We start from the raw sequence: 11502 nt of genomic DNA on the forward strand, positions 1-11502 counted from the left end.
TTTTTTTTCCAGACGTATAGGAGAAAATCTGAATGCCTCAGCAAATTCTGTGGAAAATGAGCCGACAGTTAGTTCAGCACCTCAAACAAAGGAGAAAGTTGGAATGGTGGTTCTTCCAAAACCAAGAGTTCCTTATCCTCGTTTCTCTCGCTTCTCACAGAGAGAGCAGAGGACTTATGTGGATTCGTTAGTTAAATATGCAAAGATTCCAGCAAATTCCAAAGCCATTGGAATAAACAAAAGTGAATACTTGGAGTATTTGGTATGTATTCTAATCAGGTATAGTTAAACCTACTAAAAAAAACGGGAAGTATTTTTCTTAAATTTTTTCCTTAAATTTTATTGTTTTAGGTATAGTCATATTTACACAAATAAAAAAGTAGGGAGTTTGATAGAGAATTAGTACTTTTAATGCTTTGGTTGGTTCTGTTATGTATCATTCAGACATTTCTTCCACTTCTGAGCTTTTCTGTCCAGCTCACTGTACATAGCTTATAATAGTTATGTACTTATATTAGCATAGTATAACAATTTTAAGGTTTTTGTTTTGCTGCTGGTATTGGTGCTGGGGCTTGAACTCAGAGCCTTGGCTGTCACTTATCTCTTTTTTTTTTTTTTGCCATTCCTGGGCTTGAGCTCAGGGCCTGAGCACTGTCCTTGGACTTTCTCAAGGCTAGAACTCTACCACTTGAGCCTCAGCACCACTTCCAGCTTTTTCTATATATGTGGTACCAAGGAATCAAACCCGGGTCTTCGTGCATGCTAGGCAAGCACTTGAACCACTAGGCCAAGTTCCTGGCCCTCACTTATCTCTTTCACTCAAGGTTGGCACTCTATCACTTGAGCCACACCTCCATTTCCAGCTTTTTGCTGGTCAACTGGAGAATCTAAAGGCCTTTTTTTTAGCTGGGTTGGCTTTCCTACTTAAAGACTTGAACTTCCTGCACCCCTCACAATTTTAAATTATTCATCACTATAAATTGTTTTAAAATTCTGAGTTATTTGTAAATGATGCTATGCTAAACATCTAAATATTTGTATATACCCATGATTGTTCTTTTCTTTTTTTTTTTTTTCTTCTGCCAGTCCTGGGCTTGAACTCAATATTGTTTATTTGGTTTTGTATTGTTTTTTGGAATTGTTTTAAATGTTCATTGGTTTTTGTGGGAGGAGGGGGTTTGTGTATGCACGCACACGTATATTATGGATTAAGCCAAGTGCTTCATACATGCTAAGATTGTACTCTACAAAGCTTACTCTCTGCTACTGACCTCCAATACCTAGGATATTTAATAAGATATTTAACATTATATTGCAATTCTTACTAACTTCTTTTGGGGCTTAGCTTTGGTATATTTCTTTAATTTTTCTATAAGTCCAAATCATTACAACAGTGATTGACAAATGATTTTTGTGTGTGTGTGGGTCATGGGGCTTGAACTCTGGGCCTGGGCATTGTCCCTGAGCTCTTCAGTCAAGGCTACCGCCCTACCCCATGAGCCACAGCCTCACTTCCCATTTTCTAGTGATTAATTGGAGATAAGAGTCACATGGTTTTTGGTACCCAGGCTGGCTTTGAACCATGATTCTCTGATCTCAGCCTCCTCAGTAGCTAGGATTACAGATGTGAGTTTATTTGATGGAACTTACTCTAAGCAATGTGTACTGTTTTACAAATCAGGACATGAAGAAGCATGTGAATGAAGAAGTGGTTGAATTCCTAAAGTTTTTGCAGAACTCTGCAAAGAAGTGTGCCCAGGATTATAATATGCTTTCTGATGATGCCCGTCTTTTCACAGAGGTAAAAAAAAAAATCATTTATGTCCCTGTCGTGTGACAGGCAGCAGCATTCTTAACTGTCACCGTCCTGCCACAAGCACAAGAAACTATCAGTATGACCAGTTTAGATGAGATACATGTAGTCCCTTGATTTTTAGTGGTTAAAAACATAGAAATAATAGCATCTCAAAATTGTGCACTGGAGTATGCTTATTTTGATAATGTTTATAAAACTGCCTTTCCATCTATGTACATTCCTATGATAAAATTTATAAATTAGGTAAGTAAAGAGTATATTAATAAAATAGCACAATAACACATTGTCATAAGACTTACGTGAATACAGTGTCCTTTACTCCGGCACTCCATCCTTTGTGATGATGTGAAGTGATACAGAGCCTGCGTGATGAAGTAAATTGAGGTGAACGAGGTAGGCACTTGACTACTGTTGGCTTTTGTAAACTGTGCAATACCACAGTGGTCCCTCTGGCAAGTGACATGGATAGTAAGAGACTGCCTGGGGGTAGCATCCACAATGTGGATGTGCTAGACAAAGGAGTCATTTCTATCCTGAGCCAGATGAAGTGGATATCATGAGATTTTACCATGCTAGGTAAAGAAAAGGCACGGCTTAGTAGAACTTACAGATGGCTTATTTCTGGAATATTCCGAGTATTTTCAGTTGTTGGTTGAGATAAAGTATCTGAAACAAAAGTGAAACAACAGGTAAAGTGAGAGACATTGTAATGTATTATCAGAGAATAGGTGTAAAGCCTTTTTTTTGGGGGGGGGGGGGTCAGTCATAGGGCTTGAACTCTGGGCCTTACCACTGTCCCTGAGCTCTTCAGCTCAAGGCTACCACCCTATCCCTTGAGCCACAGCTCCACTTCCACATCCTCAGATCTCAGCCTTGAATAGCTAGGATTGCAGGTGTAAGCCACCACACCCAGCTCCAGATTCTCTTTTCATACTGAACTGAGTGGAATTCAGTTAAACAACACTGTAATGTCCAACTGGGTATTTCCAAGAGTCATGTAACAATAAGTATGTGAGTAGAATAATCCTTATCCCTTAGTTATTGCTTCCCTTTTCATGCTCATATCCTAGTAATGACTGCCATAGGAGGGAAACATTACAGGTGGAGTCAATTAGTATCATATGTTCTTTGGTGGTATTGGGTTTTCTGTATGTGTGTATATGCCAGTCCTGAGGATTTAACTCTGTACTTAGGTGCTGCCTTCTTTTGCTTTAAGCCGCCACCACCACCTCCACCACCACCACCTCCACCACCACCACCACCTCCTCCTCCTCCTCCTCCTCCTCCTCTTCCTCCTCCTCCTCCTCCTCCTCTTCCTCCTCCTCCTCCTCCTCCTCCTCCTCCTCCTCCTCCTCCTCTTCCTCCTCTTCCTCCTCCTCCTCCTCCACTACTTTTTTGATAATTGATTGGTTTCCTGCCTAGGCTGGCTTCAATCTTTAGCCTCCTTAGTAGGTAGGATTACAGGTGCTAGCTACCAGAGCCTGGTTAGAATTGGGCTTTTGAGTTTAGGGTTTCACGTTTGCTAGCCTGGCTGGACCATGCGAGTCCAGCCCACTAACATAAATGAGGAGCAAAATTATTATGCAGATATTTTTATATGCACAAGTCTCCATTAGCATAATATCTTGAATAATATTGGGAAATGTAATGGAGGAGGAAAAATGTAAAAGATATTGAGAAGTAAGGAATGGAAAAAGGGGAGGAGATAGGAACCTACAGCAGAAATAGTCCCAGAGTTACTCATCTGTAATATATTTTACAAATATCTGAAATGAGAGGCGATATATTTTATTATAAAGATATACTGATTGCCAAGCTTTTGCAATCCAAAATACATTTTCAAAGGTTCAAATAACATTGACAGGAGGGAAAAAATGTGTGTCTTAGAAGATAATGTATGCTTTAATTACTAGGCTTCTCTGAGTTGTTTACGTGTTACCACAATTGAAATATAATTCTGATTAGTCATTAATACTTGGAAAACTGAAGAGAACAAAAAGTGCTTCATCATTTGAATTAGTTATAAAATTTCTCATCATTTTAGATTGTAGATTACAATATGGCCTATAAAAACACTACTACCTTGACTGTAGTTGGAAACCTTTGTAGAATATTAAACATATTTATTTCTAATCATTCATGTAATTGCTTTCAGTGCCGAAGATTGTGTTGAAATTTTCATAGGGCTTTATTTCTTGGACAGTTTCTTAAATAGAGAGGAAAATATGACATGTCTTCTGTAACTTTAAACTTTAATAAGACTGCTAATTTTAGTATGATTAAATGTTAGTATTTTAGGAAAATAGGTTAAAAATTTGTTATGAAAACTAGCAGATGAAATCAGATAAGCAACATATAATACGTGTGAATCGTTAAGCCTGACCAATGGAACGGAACTAACTTTTTTAGTGAGTTAATGTATAGTCACATGTAACTAAAAGATTTTGTGGCATTACTACAGGAATATAATACTAACGAGTTTTTGCCTACTTTGTTTCCTAGCATATTTTAAGAGCTTGTATTGAGCAAGTAAAGAAGTACCCAGAATTTTTTTCTCTCCATGAAGTCACCAGCTTAATGGGATTCTTCCCATTCAGAACCGAGATGGGATTGAAATTAGAAAAAACTCTTCTTGTGTTGGTAAGGTCATATTGCAAACATAGGGCTGTTGGGGCTAAAACATCATCTGTGTTTCATATTCATATTGTTAAATTCTGAAGGATAATGAGATCACTTTTTGAATTATAATACAAATCTGTTTATTTTATGGAAGCAAAAATTTGATGTTTAAAAAAAAATAGCATCTCATTTACCAATTTCCCTTAATGCTCCAGAGTTTCAGTAGAAAACTGTTTTTATTTTATTTATTTTATGCCAGTACTGGGGCTTGAACTTAACACTTGGGTGCTGTCCCTTAGCTTTTTTGCTCAAGGCTAGCCCTAGCTTTCTACCACTTAAGCCATAGGTCCACTTCCAGTTTTATCTCAGCTTCCTAAGTAGCCAGGATTACAGGTGTGAGCACCAATGCCCAATAAGCTTGCTTTTTTTTTTTTTTTTAAAGAAATTTGGTCATAGACATATTAGAATTACATATAGAGAATACTTTAATTTCCACTGTCTCCTTTTGATTGATGCTTCATAAAAAGAGAAAATGGACTTGCATGGAAAATTCCATGAAAGCTTTCTCTTGGACTTAGAAAAAGATCATAACAAAAGGGCCAGGAGCATGGCCTAGTGGTAGAGTGCTTGCCTAGCATGCACAAATTCCCGGGTCCAATTCGATTCCTCAGTACCACATACAAAGAAAAAACTGGAAATGGTGTGGTGGCTCACGTGGTAGAGTACTATCCTTGAGGAAGCCCAAGAGAAAGGGTCAGGCCTTGAGTTCAAGCCCCAGGACTGGCAAAAAAAAAAAAAAAGTGTTTCTTTAGGGCCATGAGTTTAGCCTAGTGATAGAGTGCTCACCTAGCATGCACGAAGCCCTAGGTTCAATTCTTTGGTACCACATATACAGAAAAAAAGCTGGAAGTGGTGTCATGACTCAAAGGGGTAGAGCTGTAGCCTTGAGAAAGTCCAAGGACAGTGCTCAGGCCCTGAGTTCAAGCCCCAGGACTGGCAAAAAAAAAAAAAAAAACAACAACACACACACAAAAAAAAAATCAACAAGGAAAGATCACAACAAAAATACGTTGGTAGTAGTTGTGAGTCAAAAACATGAAAGAACATCTTGGCTTAACGAGAGGTTCTAAATTTGACATCTGAATCTAGTAGAATGATGAGTCTTAGTTAAAAATTCCTACAATGAAAGTTACTGTTTTTAGGGGGAAAAGAAATTAGGATTTTTATAACACTACATTCTCTTTGTTGTTTATTTAGGGCAATGTAAAATTTGTGAAAACGGTATTTCCCTCAATGCCCGCAAAGTTATATCTCTCAAAAGATGACTTGTCTTCCACTGAGATACCAAAACAGATCGCAGAAGCCATGCACTCTGTAAGTACTTAATTTTTCCAGAATTAATTAGTTAATTCCTCAGAGATGCCTTGGGTATCTCTGCCTCCACAGACCTAGCATGAAGGTTCCCAAGTGTCCAGTGGGACATTTCATTTATTTCATCAAAGACATTGAAATAAATGAGTGTAACCAAGTAACAATTTGTTTTTCAGGATATCAGTAAAGATCCAAATGCTGAGAAGCTTGTTTCAAGGTACCATCCTCAGATAGCTCTCACTAGTCAATCACTATTTACATTACTAAACAATCATGGACCAAGCTACAAGGAACAGTGGGAAATTCCAGTGTGTGTTCAACTAGTGCCTGTTGCAGGTTTGTGGAGTTCCGGTGTACAATGTAAAGTAATGCTTTCTGGTGTTAATACAGTCCATTTTAGCTATCCAAACAGAGATGGTCCTTTGTTAGACACAGAAATGAAAGCTTGATTTAAGGAGTATGTAAAGTTGATATTTAAGTTCAAGAGGTTTTTTGTTTTTTTTTCTTTTTTGCCAGTCCTGGGATTGAGCTCAGGGCCTGAGCATTGTCCTTGGACTTTCTCAAGGCTAGAGCTCTACCACTTGAGCCTCAGCACCACTTCGGCTTTTTTTTCTATGTATGTGGTACCGAGGAATCGAACCCGGGTCTTCATGCATGCTAGGCAAGCACTTTAACCACTAGGCCAAACTCCCGGTCCCTGTTCAAGAGTTTTTACAAACAGAAAGCTATAGTAAAATTGACTCCTAAATAATGTTTTGGGTCTGTAGCATGTGGGGGAGAGAGAAAAAGTAATTGTGATTTAGTGTGGCCAGGCCACATGAAATTATGAGAGGCTGTCTTTCACTGGGCCAAAGAAATACAGTACTTCATTAGATAATTTCAATGTGTGAGTTTCCAGGACTTATTTCCTTATCTGTTAAAGAAAATCAGAATTAATGTAGGTCTATACCTGTGATCGACTGGCTAGTCTCTCTGTCGACAACACAATTAATATTTGCACTTTAGCTCCTGTACTCAAAAGATATCTCCATTGTTGTGGCTTATATTTATCTTATGTGGCTTTTACATTTAATTTTGATAACTACAACACCACAAATTACCGTAAGTGAACCAGAAGAATGAATTAGATTTAAATGTAATATATTCTCTGGTAAAAATTTCATTACAAAGAATTGTTGGAAACTAGAAAATCCTTTTTATACATTGTTAGAAGGGAGCACTTGCTACTTGGGTTTTCTCAATTAACTTTCTAAAAGATTTGAAAATCATCTTAATGCAAGAATGGCAAGAGACATGTGCAACAGTCCTTATCCATTGTCTCTTCGTTTATTGATCCTTTGTTTTTTGTTTTTTTTTTTTAATAAAAGTACCTGAAGGTAGGAATGGTGAGTCTATATAATGCTAAGTATTCAGGAGGGAGAAGCAGGAAGATTATGAATTTTTGAGTCTAGTCTGGGCAAAGTCAGCAAGTTCCTATCTCAGAAAACAAAATATGAGCAAAAGATGAGGGCTGTAATTGAAGTGGAAGAGTGGGAGGCCTTGACTTCAATCCCCACTATGGTAAATGTAAAAGCAAGAAAAACCTACTAAATACTAATTACACCTTGACTTCTGTTTCTATTTTAAGGTTCCAAACCAGTTAAAGTCATTTATATTAATTCACCACTTCCCTCAAAGCAAATGACAATGAGAGAGAGAAATCAAATCTTCCATGAAGTTCCATTAAAATCTATGATGTCCAAAAATACATTGGTTCCAGTCTCCGCAGTGTTCATGGACAAACCTGAAGAGTCTGTGCCAGAGATGGACGTATGTACTGCTATTCCCCTCCCTCAGGACAATGGACTTGTTGATCCTTTTGAGACATAAGGTTTTCTTGCAAGCCTCTGAATTTAGTTAGGAATTCTGTCTTTAGTATACAGTTTGCATGTATCAAAACATTATGTAGCCCACTGCTAATATGATAGTTTTGATGTTGCACTTAAAAATGGATCTAATTTTGGGAAGTGATCTGAATAGATGTTTCTCAAAACAATGTTCATATAGCTGACAAGTATATGAAAAATATTCATCATCATTAATTGTCAGGAAATGCAACCAAAATCACAATGACCTGACCTTTCCCTTTGGTTAGAATGGATATAATCAAAAAGATTAAAAAAAAAAATGCTGGTGAGGGTACAGGGAAAGGGGAATTCTTATACAGTGTAGATGGAAATGTAAGTCAGTACAGTCCTGGGGAAAACAGTGTAGATCCCTCAAAAAATCAAAAATAGGACTACCACTGGATCTAGCAATCTCTCTTTGATATACATATTTAAAATGGATAAAAGAAACAAAAGAGATACCCAAACTTCTATATTGCTTGAAGAGTAGTCAAGATATGGAATCCACTAATGGATATCAATACACTGGAATTCCATTGAACCTTGAAAAAGAAGAAAATCCTGTCATTTGCAGCACCACGGACATACCTGCAGATCAAAATATTAAGTGATCTAAGACGGGCACATACAAAAGCTTCATGGTTTCACTTGTGTGAAATCTAAAACCGTTAAGCTGATGAGAGTAGAATTATGGTTACCAGAGGCTGAGCAGTGGAGGTTAGGAAAGATTGTGTTAAGAGGTAAAAAGTCGGGTCAGTTAGGAGATATAAGTTCTGCTGACCTGTTATACAGAAAAGAGACTGTAGCTACAATTAATTCTGCACAGTGAGAAGGGAGGAATTGAAATGTTCTCAGAACAAGGACATGACAAATGATTGAAATGATGGATAAACTTTATATCCTTAGTGATCACTACCCAGTGCATATAAATGTACCAAGGTACATTGTTAGCACAAAAAGGTGAATGGTTATTAATTGCAAAAAACAAAACACACAACAGCAAATCCTCACTTCAGTGAGACTACATGTGTCTTCTGTGAAGTGTGTGTTGCACGGTTATAAAATACTTGGTTATGGTCCAAGACTTATTCCAATGAATTCCAAATCTCAAAGTCAAATCCTAGAATTTTAAAGAGTTCACTGACTTACAAAGGTCGCAAAATGAGACCAATTAGATAACAGATCTGTTTTCTTAAAGGTTATGTGTGGACTTTTGAAAGCTTAAAAACAAATGTGGTTAAGTATTTGTTTAAGAAAAAAATGTTTCTGCCTGCATGTACAAATCTGCACTCTGTCTACGTACTACTGTGGGACCAAGTAACAGTAGATGTCCGTCTGTAGAATAGAGAATGCTCAGTCCTGAAGTTTGAGTGAATGTGATTGTACTTTTACAAATAAACTCCCCAAGTGCAGAAGACTTCACTGTCTTTACATTCAACCTTGAAATGAACTTTGAACTCCTCAAACCTTAGTTTGTTTCTTTGTTTCTTTTTTATTTCCATAAACAAAAAGTTGGAAAATACCTACTTGACTTGTTTATCATGAGCATTAACTGCACAGTTGTAACCCTTAAAGTTTGCAAGCAGTTGTTTATAGCATATGTGTTAATAGCTCTGTGATGTCGTGATCTTGGTGGTGATTACTATGTGGATTTAATTTGGTCTCATTCTAGGTTTCTTAAGTATGAAAAGGAACCAATGAGTTTCATTGGTATAGAGAATATTTGGCCAGATTGTTCATATTGTTCAGTATACATAATCAACATTGGCTGATTATATAACCTCTCTGTTTAGTTTGCTCATCTGTAAGATGGGTATCATACCAACTAACTCATGTGGTTGTTTGGTTTAAATGAGTTATTATGTGTAAAGTATTAGAATAATACTTGGTACTGTATAATTATCTGCTTTATGTATTTTAAAATATCTTCAATATGGTTATTAAAGTAAATTATTCCTCTTATAGACAAATCATTCGTTCCACAAATTTTTATTGAGTAGAGATTCCTTTCTATACACTGAGGATACAGCCATGGATAAGAATAAAGTGTTTTGTCTCAGAGCTTGCTTTAGTAGTAGTGGAAGACAGACATTTATTCCTTTTATTATTTTTTTTCCAAGTTCCAGGGCTTGAACTCAGGACCTGAGCACTGTCCTTGGGCTTTCTCAAGGCTAGAGCTATACCACTTGAGCCACAGCACCACTTCTCCCCTTTTCTATGTATGAGGTACAGAGGAATCAAACCTGAGTCTTTGTGCATGACAGGCAAGCACTCTACCACTAGGCCAAACTCCTAGCCACAGGACAGACATTTAATAAGCAGCACCAAAACAAAAAGCAAACCAATAGCCTTCCTCCAACCCAGTCCCCCAAAAGTGATAAAGTTGTAGAGAAAAAAAAGAGAATAAGCCAAGGAAACTGAGAGATGGATGGAGATGGGGCTGTTTTATAATTGTGACCAAGAAGGCCTATCTGAGAATAAGACACGTAAACCAAAACGTGAAGGAATGAAATTTAAAGAATAAAACTAGATGCCAGAGGCTCGTGCCTGTAATCCTAGCTACTTTAGAGGCTGAGGTCTGAAAATCATGGTTTGAAGCTAGTCTGGGCAGAAAAGTCTATGAAACTCTTATCTCCAATAAACTACTCAGAAAAAGCTAGAAGTCCCACAGTGGCTCAAGTGGTAGAGCGGTAGCCTTGGACACAAAGAAGTTCAGGGACAGTGCCCAGATTCTGAGTACAAGCCCCAAGATGGGCAGTGGGTATGGGGAGGGGGGAATAAATACGCTAGTGTTTTCCTTACACTTCCTTAAGTGAATTTTAAGGATATTGATCGCTAATTTTTATATCTGTTTATATGTTTTTCTCTGTTTGCCTTTGCCATTTTCCTCAATAGTTTTACAATGTGTATGGCATAAGGCCCTTTCAATTCTTCTTACATTTTCTTCTTTCACATCTGACTTTTATAAATGGGTTCAAGACTTCTTTCAGTAGTAGGTGAATGTCAGGAAGTAACAAATGCTACAAAGGCACATACATTAGGTTCAGAGGGATAGGAAGTAGAAGTAACTTGCATTACTAATGGCAATATAGACCTTTCCATTACGGCTGGCAATTAAGAAAAGTATTTCTGGAAGAAAATATTCACATTTCTTATAAGCATCATATTGCTGATAAGGCAAGGTAGAGGGTTGAGATCTTGGGGAAGACAGGAATCTAGGAGGTAAGCCTGCCACTTATGATCATTTTCGTCCTGGATGGTATTTACCAATTCTGAAGAGACAACTGTGCAATAAGCTGTGCTTTTGGCAGATCATGAGATTAAGGGGGACCCCATAGGGTTCCAAATCAGGAGTCAATGTGGAACCAAAAGCCAATCAGTTGGGACACATGCGTTTTGAAGTAAGCTATCTCAACTGCTAGGATCTCCTAGCAAAAGTAAGTGAAATAATGTATAGAAGGTACAGTCACACCAGGCCTCACCTGAAGATACTTAATGTCTAACATTCTCCTTTTTTTGCTTGGTGTTTTGGAATGATCGGTTTGATTTCTTTTGTCTGATAGTTCAGAATGCTTTTTGGATCGCCAAGTACTTGGGTTTGCTGTTTCAATTTTTCTTAGTGATTTCTAATCTTATTTCTTTCTAAACAGAGTAAGACCTTAGCAGATACTACCTTGCACTCTGTTGAAATTCTGTTTGTCTATTAACTGTAGTCCATTTTTGGAAATACCTCCCTGGATTCTTGAGGGAAAAGGTATATCTTTGTAGTCTGTGTATATTATGTATGTGTGTTTTTGGTCATTCAGTCAT

At 37.4% G+C, this 11502-nt stretch overlaps 1 protein-coding gene across 7 annotated transcripts in view; it reads left to right on the top strand.

The window, feature by feature from the left end:
- The window catches only part of Ice2 (interactor of little elongation complex ELL subunit 2), a 49140-nt gene that overhangs the window by 6777 nt on the left and 30861 nt on the right, over positions 1-11502 (top strand). For all 7 annotated transcript variants that reach the window (XM_090358273.1, XM_090358274.1, XM_090358269.1 and 4 more), the window contains exons 4-9: positions 13-262; positions 1682-1801; positions 4319-4456; positions 5693-5809; positions 5983-6142; positions 7434-7615. In XM_090358273.1, coding sequence (XP_090214399.1) covers positions 13-262; positions 1682-1801; positions 4319-4456; positions 5693-5809; positions 5983-6142; positions 7434-7615 — 967 coding nt within the window. The remainder of the gene's footprint in view (positions 1-12; positions 263-1681; positions 1802-4318; positions 4457-5692; positions 5810-5982; positions 6143-7433; positions 7616-11502) is intronic.

The sequence above is a fragment of the Megascapheus bottae genome, chromosome 25 (assembly GCF_031878675.1).
Source record: "Megascapheus bottae isolate mThoBot1 chromosome 25, mThoBot2.hap1, whole genome shotgun sequence".
NCBI lineage: Eukaryota > Metazoa > Chordata > Mammalia > Rodentia > Geomyidae > Megascapheus > Megascapheus bottae.